Genomic DNA, 16,535 nt, shown 5'->3' with positions numbered 1-16,535 from the left:
TCAATAGGATGACCACTCTCAAGACCCTCGTCGCAAGTATAGAGCAGGATCCACAGAGGAGGGCAAATCATCAAATCCAATTCACAGAGGAACTAATGTAAACATGAAAAGAAACCAACCCAATTGATTTCTTACAAAGCCCTATGAGATAATGAGAAATGAACAGCATCAAACAAGGGTAATCAAACACAAACAAGCCACATCAAGAAGAGATCTAAAACGCAACCGATGCTTTAACTTAATTGCTGGCTACACTAAGACCCGAAATCGGGCGATCAAGTTAGGGACAGATATCTAAAAACAAAGTGATAGTCTTTCCGAGTAAAGCATCAATAATCCAGAATAGACGCACGGAACTTACACAACAAGACTGAAGACAGAGTACACCACACGATTTATTCAAACGATAATAGGTAACTGTTCAAACAGCGACTACAGGCTTTAGGCTTTGGTTGGGGCTGGGAAGGCATCTGCAGCAGGAATCTTGACATAACCCATCTTCTTAGGGCTCGCAACCTCATCATCATCGGACTCCTCCTGGAAATCATCGCCGCGGTGGCTGGCGAAGAGAGACCAAACCAGGTACATGGTGGCCGCGGTTAGGGCGCCGCAACCCACGCCGAAGAGCAAGGCGACGACGACGCTGAGGATGTCCACCGTGCGGTCGCGCAGGGAGCTCAGATCGAAGATTCCCCGGGGCACCGACCGCTGCCGCCGCTGCGGAAGCTGCGGGCGCGGCAGGTCCAGCTCTCGGGAAGGGAAGACGCGGCGATCGAATATGAGGAAGGCCGGCCTGGGATCGAACTGGCGATCGGAGGCGTCGAAGATCGTGATGAGCTCCGCCGACGAGGAGGAGGCGGGATCGGAGGAAGAGAGGCCGGGCCTCGCGAAATCGACGGCCGGGAAGGGGTGGTCGCGGTGGCTTATGTGGGGGTGGTGGTGGTGGCGGAGGGAGGCGGGGTTCCCGGTGAAGGAGAAGGAGTAGGCGATGAGGAGGGTCTTGCAGGGCCTCGCGTCGACGGAGAGAGGGAGTAAGCCCCACTGGAGGACGATCGCCGACAGCAGCAAGGGGAGGGAGGCCCGGCCGATCGCGGCGGACGCCATGGAAGACGAGGAGGAGGACGACGGAGGAGTTGAATGCCTAAAGTCAACAAGTCAAGCGAACGAGGAACCACCGATTGCCTGATCCTTTTCCCAAGGTTATACTTATATATATACACAAGACAGAAGCAAGGTATTTCTGTATAATCTGCTTTTTCATTTAAATAAAACAATTGACCAAAAAAAATTAAATAAAACTCACATCTTTTGAAACGTCCTATACCAAATGAAAAATGACATAAATAGTTCCCGAATTTTGCTCAAATATCCAACGTGGTCCATAAACTTTTAATTTATTTAATGCGGTCCCTAAACTTTTGGTACATATTCAATTTAGCCCCTTGACTAAATTGAATCTAGGGATATTATAACTCACGGACTAGAATGAACATTTATCAAAAGTTCAAGGACCGCATTGAACAAATTGAAAGTTCATGGATTCATTGTACATTCGGTTAAAGTTCATGGATCACATTGCACAAATTAAAAGCTTAAGGATTACATACTATTTGTGTAATTATCCCTAGATGAAAATAAGAAACATTACCCAAATCTTCCCTCTACAGTTCACATATCGTCATCACTCAAGTTTAATTAAACCCCAAAAGAGTCTAATTAATAATCTCTTCATAATGTATCAATTTCGAGTAAAATTAATTTCCTGACTCCAATAAAATTCGATCAGAATCAGACATCGATTTTTCTTGTTTAGTTGGATAAAATCGAACTTAGACCGTCGAATCGCAAAACGGAAGCTAGAAACTCGATTTTTGACGCATAAAAGGTTGATTGCATATTTCATTAATGATGTGAAAATGTCAGAAACAAATAATAAAAAAAAAACTTTGTTTGAGGTGCATTCATGCATTTGATTACAAAGGACGGAGTAAAAGTTAAGATATTCAACCCACTCATCGGTGGCCGCGTTGGTTTTCGCTCAGTTCCTTTCACGAGAGGTCCTGGATTCAAACTCGCCCATCGGTAATTTAAGTGGGGGGTCGTGGCGGTGGGATGCTGCGCTAGCTCCCCTCGAGGACTAGTTAGGCATCACCGCTGGTTTGAACCCTAGCTCACCGGCCGCGCGGACACCTCAATTATCAAAAAAAAAAATTAAGATATTCAAATTAATTACATCAGGTTTATAAAAAAAAAAATCCCTTGAACGAATACATAACCCTCAAGTGCATGATAATTAAATATGTAGCTCGATCGAGAAAATGTCAGTTTGTGTAATTGTTGCATCATTTTCGTTCCATAAAACTAAACCAACATCCGATTTGAACAAAACTCTTCGGATTCCATATCAAACTCGAAGCATGATAAGCGAAGCCCTTTCACCATAGATAAAATTAGAACATGAAATTATACTAATTAATTCTTGTTAGGACTCAAAAGTGTATAGAATTATGAACAGCTGAAAAGTGAATACGTGGGTAGGGCTTTTTCGACACCCCATTCAACAAAAATCACACAATTTTAAAGTTGATTGGCCAAATTACCATATAAGTACCAAATAAATCAAGAAGTATTGTCCTCTCTCGTACATTTTGTTATCTCTCTCGCGTGTGTATAACATGTCGCGGAAAATCCACTCCTAATCATCATTGGAAATAATGACACAAACAGTCTCTGAAATTTAATTCAATGTGCAATATGGTCCATGAATTTCTAAATTGTTCAATGTGGTCCCTAAATTTTAGCCTAATGTGCAATGTCATCCCCAGACTCTCCATTTATTCAATGTGGTCCTTGAACTTTTGATACATATTTAAGTTTTTTTTTTTTTTTTTGGTAACCGAGATGTCCGGGCCAGCTTGCGCGCACCTCGACTATTCCTCGGGGGAGACTAACACAGCAACCCACCGCCATGGCCCCCCACTTAAATCACAAGTGCTCAGCTGGGGAATCGAACCTGGGACCAGTGCGCCTAACCACACAATCTCAAGTACGCCCTAACCAACTAAGCTACCCATGGGTGGGTTACATATTTAAGTTAGCCTCTAGACTATATGGAAAATGTTCGATATTATCATTTTATTAATTCAAGTTCGGAGAAAATATTGGATATTTTTATGTATAGTCCAAGGACTAAATTAAACGTGTATCAAACGAAGGATCCATATTTAACAAATTGAAAATTTGGGGACGATATTGCACGTTAGGCTAAAGTTCAGGGACTATGTTGAATAAATTAAAAGTTCATTGACCATATTACATATTAGGTTAAAGTTTATGAACCATTTGTATCATTTTTCCTAACCATTTTCACGTTTATTTGGGCTCTCTTGGGATCGGATTACCTCCCACTTCCTTATATCCGAACTAAACATAATCATGGGCCTGGCGGCCTAGGCCCTCCCGAACCGCCCCAAACCACATCGGCTCGAGGGGCACTCTTGGGTTATAAAAGCCCAGCCCAACCCAATTAGCCCAATAGCAGGTCGACCCCGGCCCGCAATTTGGCTCTACTTTTTTTCATCATCTCTAATTCGGACTTCCTCTATGTTGCTCTACTTTTTCCGCACATGAATGCAACCGAAAGCCAAACGAGAATGATGAAATAAGAAGGAAAAGAAGTCTTCACTTTGCTTTCCATGATGTGATCATTCATCTTTGAACGGGTCATTTCCCCTGAGTCTTGAATTTTTTTTTTATTCAGGAATGGTGTTTCTATGTTTTTCAAGATTCTAAAGCAACAAAAACGTTTTTAGTTTGTCTCTCGTTGCCCCTCTTTCAATGGGTTTTTCTTCCTTTGGATAGAATTAAGGGTGTACAAAGGAACCGGAAACCCCCGAACCAACTCAAATCGGCAGTTTCCATGGGGACCGATTCGGTTCCCGGATCCAATTTACTGGAACCGGTGAGTAGCGGTGCCGTTCCCGGTTTCGGGTGTGGAACTACCCACTCGAATTGAATAGATATGTGTGTGTGTAATTCCACTCTCAACTGTAACTTCCTAGAAGATTCAGCAAGAACTTGTGTCAATTGAAATACAAAGACCTTCTCTGGTACATCCTTTAAGATTTATGAACCGATTAAATCATAAAAGCATCAAATGTCAATTGAAATACACAAATACTCATCATTTGAATAATTAACTCACTGTTCATGTGTCTATCGAGTGAGTAGGGTTTCATTTCTTAGTCCATCTAGACTTCGTTTCAAGGACAAAAGAAATCATTATGCGAGCATACATTGTTTGGACCCGTGTGAAATTCGCAATTGATTTGATCTGCATATACTAATTAAAAGGCATTATGGCATTAAGATTTTCAAGGTATAGCAATCAATAGGTAAGGTTGTTTTTCCTTGATCAATTAATGACCGAACAAACCGGTTTACACCAATCTTATCTACAAATCGGTATATATATACACACATGTTCCCTTGTAAAGAAGTGTCCACATAGAAACTAAGTTTACCATGGTATTGATTAGGGAATGAGGACCAGTTCCATGGACCCACCCTAGAACCGGACCGGATAAGCGGTCCGGCTCTTGGATGGATCCATCGAACTAATGGGCAGTTCCCAATTCCACTATTTCGATCCGGTCTTAAGTGGGTGGTTTCCGGTTCTAAAGTGAGAACCGCCTGCCAGACCATGCTCACCCCCTTAATAGAATAAATACAATTTCCTTTGCTCTAGATTCAAAGAATATAAAAGGAAAAACTTTTAATAAGCTAAGATAGGAAAGTGACAATTAATCATTATAAATTTGAATAAGCAAAAGTCACTACGAATACTAATTCATGCTCGACTTCATTTATGGTCAAAGTGTAATTTGGTCAATTGAGTAAAAAGGACGTGCGTTAGCCAAAACTGACGTGGAAATAAACCCATTTTATTTATATGGCTAGACCTAATAATCACTAGTGGGATGAATATGTTAGTGCTTATTTAATATCTTATAACCCTGCTGGTGAGATCTCCATGTCCATACGACAATTATCTTCTACCCTTTTTTAAAGGAATAAGTACCAAAAAAGTCTTAAACCTATTATATTGGTATCAATTCAGTCATAAACCTTTTAATTGGACCAATTCGATTCTAAATCTTTTCACATTGGTACCAATTCAATACATCTGGCTAATTTAGGCCGGAATTCACTGACGTGGATGCCGATCGTCTTATGTGGCACGGTCGACGCTGACGTTGACAATTTTTAATATTTTTTTTTGAATTTTACCTCTCTTTTTTTTCCTTTCTTCTCCTTGCTTAGGCCGTGGCCAGGCTGAGGGTCGTTGAGGCCGTCACGGCCCTTGCTGGCCACAGGGGAGGGTCGCCCTAGCGGCTCGTGGCTTGGAGGAGGGCAGCCCTCGCCAGATCTGGCGAGGGTAGGCCGTAAGGGTCTAGCCCTCGCCCTCACCGGCGAGGGCGACCCTCCCCTATGGCCAGTAGCCTACCACAAAGAAGGAAGGAAAAAAAAAGAGAAAAAAGAAAAAATTATTAAAAATTGTCTACGTTGACATCAGCCGTGCCACGTAGGATGGCCAGTATTCACGTCAGCGAATTCCGGCCTAAATTGGTCGGACAGACTGAATTGGTATCAATTTGAAAAGGTTTAGTACTAAATTGGTACAAATATAAAAATATTTAGGATTGAATTGGTATCAATGTAATAGATTTATAATTTTTTTGATACTTTTATCCTTTTCTTTGCTATTCATGAAAAAGGATGAAAGGATGGTTTTTTCCAAGAGTCCATGGAGTGTAGAAAGGGTGAGAGTGGGATTGAGCCCACCAACTTCACTTTGTGCCTCTCTCCCCATTTTTTTTCTTTTCTATTATCATTTTTTTTCTCAATTTTCTATTTTCCCTTTCCTTTAAAACTTTAAATAGAAATTAAAATAAATTATCCAAAACATGTAATAAGATGTATTTATATATAATCCATGTGATTTATTATGTGGTGAGAAAATCTAATGTTTATAATTTACGAGGGTCGGAAAATTTTCTTTTAACTTCGTTCGATAAAATGCATTAATGTTATTATGTTGTGATTCTCAACACTCTAATAATGATTACATGCACAAAAAGAATCCTATAATATTTTAAGAAATTCAATGAAGGCAAAACAGTGTAACATTACTTAAAAACCTTCAAGACAAATTATTCCATCACAATTACAAAGAAGTGCGCGGGGCATAAAACATGAATCCGTCCTTGTTGTTGACCTGAACATAGAATCATTCGTACTTGATGGTATAGGATATTGAATTTGCGCCATACGCTAAATCAAACCAAAATGTCTCCTGATCGATAAGCAACTCCCCGAGTTCAATATAAATACGTGTATTTCAAAAATAAGCTATCGAAGACGGTGATAATATTATCATCGGTAATACGTATTTTTGCTAACAGCTGAAACACGCGGGCAACATCCATGGTGATCACTAATAATTCTGGTTTGAAGACCAACATTCCTGGGGGGACAAAGTAATCATACAATACCCATGTTAATGAGGAGAATGACATCAGCTAAATCGAATGTTTATATATGAAAATATGTGCTTATTGTCTACTTTAGTGAATCCTAATGTGACATAAATGTGCCGGACTGAAAAAAGAAGTGACATAAAGTGAGCTCCCATACTTTTCACTCGGCAACATTGCGCTCCGCACTATCGGATGTGGCAAGGAAAATATAGACAATCTGCCAATTTCTCGTCGTCATATTTACGAGATTGCCATCAATTACTCGGACCCAAATCCATCTAAAAATTTCGTATGTTGGGGTTTCGATTAAAAAACCGAAAAAGTTTCATCTTGTTTTATTTTTCTTTTTTTATTTGCGTACGATTTAAGCTTGCGATAAGATGAAATTCTCTTGGATCGTCACGTGTTCCGAGTCAAAATAAGCAATGGAATTGCGTGAATTATCAAATTTTCAATAGAATATGGGTGTGGAAATTTGAGAACACATGGAGCTAAGGTCAAACCACTAACAATTTAATAGACTATGGTCATTTAAAGTCTCATAAGGGATAGTGAAGGTACGATCTATTATTCAATCACATAATTGCTAACAATCTGGCGAGGACAAGAGCACACCTTGTTTCGTACCCTTGTCGTGCCCCTCGGGTCGATGTAATTAACAATTATCTCGTTGAACGTGAACCTACTATCTATCGGTCTTGCCCGAAATGGGTCCATAGCTGAACGTGAACCCCGAGGAATCTCGCGGTACACGACACAGTGGCATATGTTCCCTAATAAAATAGAGACCGACAAAGAAGAAGAAAATAATAAGGGGAATCTAGCTCGAGTCGTTGATGTCACGACCGAGAGGATCAGTTCTACTTCGCCGGAACTTTACCAACATAATAAAGATAATCACTTAATCATACCAGAATGCCTTTGCAGATTATTGACCAATCTAGTGCGTGCGCAGTCTTAATTGGACTTACTACTGATACTTGAATATCCGGTAAATTCACCCGAAAAGCTCGTTGACCCTTTCACATGCGACTGATCCTGGACGAGGGCGGCCCCATCTGCTTCGCGATTTCTCTCAGCAGGTACTTCTGGATCTTGCCCGTCGAGGTCTTGGGCAGCTCCTCTTTGAACACCACCGTCTTGGGCACCATGTAATGCGGCATCTTGCTCCGGCAATACTCGACGATCTCCTTCTCCGTCGGCGTCGCCCGGCCCGGCCCGGCCTTGAGGCTCACGAAGGCGCACGGCGTCTCGCCCCAGAACTCGTCCGGCCTCGCCACCACCGCCGCCTCGTTCACCGCCGGGTGCCCGTACAGCACCGACTCCACCTCCACGCTGCTCAGGTTCTCCCCGCCGCTGATGATCACGTCCTTGGACCGGTCCTTGATCTCCAGGTACCCGTCCGGGTGCATCACCCCGAGGTCGCCCGTGTAGAACCACCCGCCCCGCATGCACCTGGCGGTGCCCTCCGGGTCCTTGAGGTACCCCAGCATCACGCAACCGCCCCGGAGGACGATCTCGCCGAGCGTCGACGCGTCCCGCCTCACCGGGGCGCCCGACACCGGGTCCACGACCTCCACCTCCGTCATCGCCACCGTCCGGACGCCCTGCCTTGCCTTGAGCCGCGCCCGCTCCCCCGCGGGCAAGCGGTTCCACTGCGGTTTCCATGCGCACGACACCACGACCCCCCCCGTCTCGGTGAGCCCGTACCCGTGGCTGACCTCGAACCCCAGCGACTCCGTCCGGAACAGCACCGCCGCGGGCGGTGGGGCTCCGGCGGTCAGGATCTTGACCGGGTGCTTGAGCGGCTCGGCGTCGGAGCCGGAGCCGGAGGACAACATGTTGAGCACCACGGGGGCGCAACACATGTGGGTCACGCTGTGCCGCCGGAGGAGGTGGTAGATGGTGGCGGCGTCAAACTTGCGGAGACAAATGCTGGTGCCGCCCACGGCGGCGAGCCCCCAAGGGAAGGTCCAACCGTTGCCATGGAACATCGGGAGGGTCCAGAGGTAGACAGGCTGCTTGGGGACGGCCCAATCCACGAGCGTATCGACGGCGACCGTGAAGATTCCACGGTGGCAGTGGACCACGCCCTTAGGCGACGATGTCGTCCCCGAGGTGTAATTGAGTATCATCGGGTCCCACTCGCTTGCCGGTCGGATCCACTCGAAATCGGGATCGCCTCTCTCGACCAGGCTCTCGTAAGTAGACCAGAAACCAACGTCTCCCGACGACGACGAGGTCAGCGGACTGCCTGGTTCGTCGACGGCGTCGTCATTGGCGATGATGACAAGCCGCGGGCGATCGGCGCTCGGGGGAAACATGGAGAGGGCCTCGAGGACGAGGGCGCGAGACTGGGAGTCGACGAAGATGAGGCACGAACCGCCGTGGCGGAGCAGGACGGAGACGGTGCGGGCGTCGAGGCGGGTGTTGATGTTGTTGAGGACGGCGCCGCACATGGGAACGGCGAAGTGGAGCTCGTACATGGCGGGGACGTTGGGGGCCACGACGGAGACCACGTCGCCCCTGCCGATGCCGCAGGAGGCGAGCGACGAGGCCACCCGGAGGCACCGGCCGCGGGTCTGCGACCACGTGTAGGTGGCGTCGTTGTAGATGACGGAGGGGCAGTCGCCGTAGACGGCCGCGGCTCTCTCGAGGAAGCCGAGCGGGGTCAGCGGCGATGAGTTCGGAGGGCTGGGCTTCAGCTCGTCCATGGCGACAGCCTCTCTCTGTCTCTGTCTCTCTCTCTGTCTCTCTACAGTCGACGTTGTGACTGTCTCCATCGCTGATATTTATCATGCTCCGGGAACTCCCTCCTGTCTCCGATGCATGTGTTGCCGTACGAGGAACCATCGTCGTGGATTTTCAATGCCACTGTAAGTTGCACAGTGCTGGTTTTGTTTCCTGGTGATGTTGCGCGCCTTATCATCATTCTATCTCAGCGTAGTCCTGGACCACTCATTAAGCGCCACGTGGTCCACCGGCGCTTGTGCGGCTGGCTCGCCCGGATGGAAATTTTGCACAAAAAAAATAATATTTAATCTCTCTCGTCAGCCCTGCATGGCTGTACCCGCTCCTGAACTACGCCAGGCTGTCGCCAGCCCCCCTCTCTCTCTCTCCTCTGCACACATTTATTTCTTCTCTCTCTTCTTCTTTTTTTTTTTTTTTTATTTTTTTTTTTTGATAACCCAGGGAACCCCCGCACGGCCGACAAATGGCGAGAACCTCAGTGGCGACACGCGCTGCCCATCACACACGCGCACTGGGGCCAAGTCACTCCCCGCGCACCCGAGATTCGAACACTCAATCTTTTGCGAGAGGAAGAGTGCGCGCTCCAGCAGCGCCACCCAGGCGGGTGGTTCTCTCTTCTTCTTCTTCGTTCTTTCCTTGAAGAAGAAAACCCACCGCAGTTTCCTCTCTCGCTTTTAAATTATTTTGAATCCGTGTGATTTCACTCTCAAATTTCGCTCTGCGTTCAACCAGAAACACATGCCGGTTGGTGCAAAGCACAGTGGTATTTAAAACTAGTGGATGTTGTGACCAGCAAGGAGGCACTGCTGTTATGAATGAAAGTGTTTGGGGAAAATGAAACTTGAAACTCAAATAGCTATCATCTTGTTACAGAAAAGTCTTTAGCAGAATTATCTTATTCATCTGGGTAATAGCAGACTTTTGGGACCAGCGGTAATCAATACAAATTGAAACAAAGGGAGCGATGTATTTACACAAAAAAAAGAAGCATGAAAAGGACAGGAGAAGACAGGTCTGCAAACATGTGATGAAATGGACCCAATCGTGGTTTGTAAACAATGGAAATACTCATTCAAGATGAGTAGATAGGTCTGTCAATATTGGGGCCGAGTGAAGTAAGTCTTCTCTTTCATCAGCAGGCAAAGTTGTCCCCATAAGCGGACATAATCACTACAGACACGTAGGCCAAATCACCTTGTGAAAATCTTTCATACTTTGACGGTGTACGAACTCATCCATAGGCTATCGTGTTACAGAAAAGGTTCAGAAGCTGACTGTGCTTTGCAGGCACAAAGAAAAAACACAGAAAAGAGAGTCAGAGAGAAGAGAGTGTACACCCGTGAAAAAATGCTTACTGCATTCATACGTTATAATTGAATAACAACTTAGCCTTTTAGATAGGCCATACACCGACAGAAAATCCCAAAAAAGTAGCCACAACAATTGACCCACTATGCTGAACTATCTACCCACTATACTGAACGTGTGTGCAGCAACAAACATGTTGCAACAGATTCCTATAAACTAGGACAACCAACTAGGCTATATTAACAAAAAAAACAAACAAATACTTTGACTAATTCAACACCCTCCCTTAAACTGATGTTGCAAACAATCGGTTTAAAAGGACTAGAACCAGCCCTCCCTTAACCTGCAGCTTCCAACGAACAAACACCAAGAAGCTTTCTTAGCTTCTGATACGCAGATAATTTGAGAGGCTTGGTGAACAAATCAGCAAGCTGATCTTCACTCCTGCAAAAAACAAGATCAATCACTTTATCTTTCGTGAGATCCCTTAGGTAATGATACTTCGCATCTATGTGTTTGCTCCTCCCATGTAGAACTGGATCCTTTGAGAGTTTAATGGCTGAGCTATTGTCACAATAGATTGTAGTTGCATCTTCCTGTTTAAATTGAAGCTCTCCAAGAATCTTCCTTAACCAAATAGTTTGACAAGCGCTAGAGGTGGTAGCCACAAACTTAGCTTCAGTTGTTGACAGAGTAACAATCGGCAGCTTCTTCGAACACCATGAGACAGCCCCCGAACGAAGCATAGATACATAACCAGAAGTGCTTTTTCAATCATCCATATCACCAGCGTAATCGCTATCAATGAAACCAATCAACTCTGATTTTTCTCCCTTCTTATAGAATAACCCAAAAGTTGCAGTCCCTCTCAAGTAGCGAAGAATTCGCTTTGCAGCTTGCAAATGTTTTTCAGTTGGATTCTCCATGTACCTGCTAATAAGGCTTACATGATGCATGATATCTGGCCTTGTAGCTGTTAAATACATTAAACTCCCCGCGATTTGCTTGTAGAAGTGCTATTTACCTTTCTTCCATCATGATCCTTCGACAACTTCAATCCAACCTCAGTTGGCGTGGTTACCGAATTGCAATGCGTCATCTGAAATTTTTCTAAAATCTCTTGAACATATTTCTTTTGAGATAGAAAAATTCCAGCTTCAGATTGATTTACCTCAATGCCCAGAAAATAATGCATCAACCCAAGATCAGTCATGTCAAATTCCTCCATCATAGATTTCTTAAATGTGTCAATCATGACACTATCATTCCCTGCGAAGATAAGATCATCCACGTACAAACACACTAGAAGCAATTTTCCACCATGACCAATCTTAATAAATAGTGTATGCTCATATGGACATTTTGTAAATCCATCCTTCAAAAAATAAGCATCAATCCTACTGTACCAAGCTCTTGGAGCTTGCTTCAACCCATACAAAGCCTTTTTCAATTTATAGACTTTATGCTCATTACCCGGCTTGACATATCCAGAAGGTTGATGAACAAATACCTGTTCTTGAAGATCACCGTGTAAAAACGTCGACTTCACATCTAACTGATAGATGAACCATGAATTCTATGCTGCTAGTGCAATCGCTAGTCGGATTGTATCGAGTCTCGCAACTGGCGCAAACACCTCTTTGTAATCCACTCCAAATTCCTGCTTGTAACCTTTTGCCACCAAGCGCGCCTTGTACTTTTCAATCTCACCATTCTTGTTCATTTTCGTCTTGTATACCCACTTGACTCCGATTGTCTTTTGCCCTTCGGGAAGATCTGTCAATTCCCACGTACCATTCTTCTCAATTGCTTTGATCTCTGCATTTATTGCAACTCTCCAGTTTTTATTTTGTGCTGCTTCATCAAAAGTAGTTGGGTCACTATCTGCAAACAAAGCAAAATGGATCAGTGGGTCTTCGGTTTGCTCAACTCTCGACACTTCATAATCTTCCATCCATGCTGGCCTCCGTCGGATGCGTTGTGGTCGTTCTTCAAATGCTGCAGCAACTGCTGAATTTTCAGCATTTTCTGTGGTGACTTGACTTGTAGAGGGCTGCTTTTCCAGCTCAGTATCATCTTCAAAGTTTGCTGGAATTTGTTCACCACAATCACCACCATTCTTCTCACTCCATGACCAGAATTTTTCTTCATCAAAGATCACATCACGGCTAATGGTAATTTTCTTGGTTATAGGATCATAAAGTTTGTAGGCTTTTGAATGATCACTAATGCCAAGAAAAATACATTTTTCTGCTTTATCTTCTAGCTTCTTCCTCTTCTAGTCATGAACATGGACATATGAAAGATACCCAAAAATTCTGAAGTAATCAACTGCGGGTCTTCTCCCGCTCCAAGCTTCTTCGGGTGTCTTATTTAAAACAGCGAGAGTGGGACTTCTATTCAAAAGATGAACACTCCAATTGATCGCCTCCGGCCGAAGCTTTTGGAACTCCACTTGACGTCAAAAGGCTTCGCACCATATTTAGAATAGTGCGGTTCTTCCTTTTGCGTACACCGTTCATTGCGGTGAATAAGTCGCAGTGAGTTGTCTTTTAATCCCATGCTCCACACAAAAATCTGCGAACGCAGTTGAAATATATTCACCACCACGATCTGTGCGGAGAACTTTGATTGGATTTTCACTCTCTTTTTCAACAAGAGTTTTGAAGCTCTTGAAGGCTTCAAAGGCTTTAGATTTTTCTTGCAAAAAGTAAGCCCAAACCTTCCGACTGAAATCGTTAATGAAGGTAATGATATATCGTTTATCTCCATTGGATATTGGGGAAATTGGTCCGCAAATATCTGAATGGACAAGTTCGAGGTGCTTCTTGGCTCTCCATGCTTTGCCTTTTGGAAAATGATCTCGGTGTTGTTTGCTAACAACACACTCTTCACATATTTCGGACTGCGCCATGATTGGGGGAAGTCCCTCCACCATCTTCTTATGATGTAACGTCCGCAACCCACCAAAGTTGAGGTGTCCGTATCTAAAATGCCATAACCATGCTTTATCCTTCAATCTTGCAGAGAAACATGAGTGAGAGGTGCCATGAAGATGCAGCGGGAACATCCGATTGGCAGTCATATTAACTTGAGCAATCAGATGCTGTTTCTCATCATGGATTTTGCAAACACCTCCTTTGAGTGTAATTTCATATCCCTTCTCTTGCAATTGTCCAACACTTAGAAGGTTGGTCTTTAACTCAGGAACATAAAACACCTCTTTGATCATCTGAACCGAGGTTCCTTTAGGAACAATTGCAACTGTCCCTTTACCCTTAACTGACACAGTCGAGTCGTCTCCAAATTTGACTGAGGTGCGAAATGACTCATCTAATGCAGAGAATGCCTTCTTGTCTCCACACATATGGTTGCTGCAACCGGTGTCAATATACCACAGATTCGATGAAATTTTCTCCGTTTCTTGACACACCATTAGGAGAGACACTGCTTCTTCTTTTTCTTCCGCAAAATTAATCCTTTCCATGCTTTGTGTGTATTTAAATTGGTACGACATTCAGATTTATAATGTCCATACCTATGGCATCTAAAACACTCTACTCTAGATTTGTCTACTGACCTTGGTTTGAAAACAGTTGAGTGCCGACCTCCATGTCCTCGTCCTCCACCTTGAGCATCACGAGAAAAATGACCATTAGGCTTTTGATTGAAACTGCGACGTTCATTGGTTCCCCTTCCTCTACCTCTGCCACTATTCGTTCTTGTTGTTGACGAAAAGTGATCTGTAGTTGCCTTCAGCGCCTTCTCTTCTGGCTCTTGCTGAAGAAAATTTTGTTCGTGAACCAACAACGACCCTTGCAGTTCATCAATTGAGAGTTCTTCAATGTCCTTGGCTTCTTGTATAGAACAGACAACTAAGTTAAACTTTGGTGTCAGAGATCGAAGAATCTTCTCAATGATGGTGACATCCTCCGTCTTATCACCGTGAATCCGCATCTTATTGACAATTGCCATTGTCCGAGAGAAGAAATCGGTAATTGACTCTCCCGATTTCATTCTTAGTAACTCAAACTCTCCACGAAGCATTTGAAGTTGCTGCCTTTTTGCTCTTGCGGTACCTTGATATTTTTTCTTTATGGAATCCCATATGTGCTTGGAGGTATCCTTACAGAGAATTGTCTCCAAGATAGATCTGTCAATGGCCTGAAAAAGGTAGTTTTTGGCCTTGAGATCTTTCAATCTTGCTGCTTCCAGAGCCGTCCATTGTGCTGCTGTCAACGTAGCTCCTTCTTCTGGTTCGGCAACTCCAGAGATAACAACATCCCAATATTCCTTGGATTTCAGGAAGTTCTCCATTAGCATGCTCCAATGATCACAATGACCATCAAAGCGTGGAATAGCTGGTTGGACAAAGGTTTCTGAAGCCATCACTGCTGCTGGATACCAAGAAAAAATCTTTCCTCGCGTGTTTTCAACTCAAGCTCACTTTTTGGCTACTGCCGTTCACTCTCACTTTTTCCTCTCATGTTTTTAACTCACTTTTCCTTCTTTAATGGCTCTGATACCACTGTTACAGAAAAGGTGCAGAAGCTGACTGTACTTTGCAAGCACAAAGAAAAAACACAGAAAAGAGAGTCAAAGAGAAGAGAGTGTACACCCGTGAAAAAATGCTTACTGCATTCATACGTTATAATTGAATAACAACTTAGCCTTTTAGATAGGCCATACACCGATAGAAAATCCCAGAAAAGTAGCCACAACAATTGACCCACTATGCCAAACTATCTACCCACTATACTGAACGTGTGTGCAGCAACAAACATGCTGCAACAGATTCCTATAAACTAGGACAACCAACTAGGCTATGTTAAAAAAAAACAAACAAATACTTTGACTAATTCAACATATCGAGCCATGGTTACGTCGTAATCCTCACGAAGACATGAGATGGAGAGAAGATTAGATGTTTCTGCAAAAGAGTGTTCATGAATTTGAAAAGCCAAGCCTTAGCAAACTGCTGGTCGATCACCGACTACAAATTATGTGCAAAGGTAGAAAACCCCTTTGGATTTCGTTTGGAGAAGGGTGGACCCTGGTGGTGCCCATTCAGATGCCTTTAGCGTGTTCTATTCTATTAGTCATGAAAGAATCCATCAAATGTTTCGTTCATGTGATGACAGAGGAGTGGACAAAAACTACCAGTTGTGTGTGTCTCATTTTCTTTTCTGATTTTCAGTTGTGGCTTTCCTTCGTAGATATGCTTTTGCGCTGTTTGATTTCTGTAGGAGTTGCATCTATCTATTGTACTTTTTGACTGTCTTAGCGAGTTCCGGAAACTCAGATTTTTGTCCTTTGTAAAGCATTCTTTCCGTCACAACCTTCATCACTTGGGTGCTCCCAATGCTTTTGGTTTGCTTTTCAGCTAGTCGCTCTCTCTTCTGAACATGGTTTATGATGGATGCCTCTCAGCATCCATTCCTCACGTAATGAATGGCTTGAGTTGCCTCTAGTTTTATCTTTACCACCAATTTTTTTAGAATAGGACATACTCAAGGACACCATTGCATTTTATAACCCGTGTTCTAAGGTCATAATGCTTAACTACTTCTAATGCAGGTAGGACCGCTCCTTCGGGCAATGGGCTATCCTCCAAAAACGAGAATATATTTGGCTGGTTTGGAGACATTTGGTGGACAAAGGGTTTTGATTCCTATACTTTCTTATCAGTGTTACTGACTTATTGTTTTTGAAGCAGAATATATCTGGTCAAACTCTTTGCCAATGCGTCCGATAATGTTTAACATCCGAAGCATAACTGGACGCTCCTAGTGATAGAGCATCTCAACGCAAGCCTCGGGGAGGTGGGCCTGCTGAGGTAATCCCGCTTGTCCTGGACAACATCAATTCTCTCCCACCCAATTCCCGAGTGCTCATGTCGGAATTTCATATCATCAGAGACATCGGATGCGGGGAAAG

General features: G+C 43.9%; 2 protein-coding genes across 2 annotated transcripts; both read right to left on the bottom strand.

Moving 5' to 3' along the window:
- Positions 1-215: 215 nt before the first annotated feature.
- LOC115692060 (uncharacterized) lies at positions 216-1,196 on the bottom strand. The gene has a single exon (XM_030618816.2). The coding sequence runs from the start codon at positions 1,102-1,104 to the stop codon at positions 442-444; it is 663 nt and encodes a 220-aa protein (XP_030474676.1). The 5' UTR covers positions 1,105-1,196; the 3' UTR covers positions 216-441.
- Positions 1,197-7,519: 6,323 nt separating this feature from the next.
- LOC115692052 (2-methylpropanoate--CoA ligase CCL4-like) lies at positions 7,520-9,314 on the bottom strand. Its single transcript, XM_030618808.2, has one exon. It carries the CDS (start codon positions 9,251-9,253, stop codon positions 7,562-7,564), a length of 1,692 nt encoding a protein of 563 aa, XP_030474668.2. The 5' UTR covers positions 9,254-9,314; the 3' UTR covers positions 7,520-7,561.
- Positions 9,315-16,535: the final 7,221 nt, after the last annotated feature.

The sequence above is a fragment of the Syzygium oleosum genome, unplaced genomic scaffold, assembly GCF_021117445.2.
Source record: "Syzygium oleosum isolate NSW1041296 unplaced genomic scaffold, Sole_v2.1 Sole_v2.02, whole genome shotgun sequence".
Taxonomy (NCBI): Eukaryota; Viridiplantae; Streptophyta; class Magnoliopsida; order Myrtales; family Myrtaceae; genus Syzygium; species Syzygium oleosum.
This window is presented reverse-complemented; position numbering and strand designations above follow the sequence as displayed.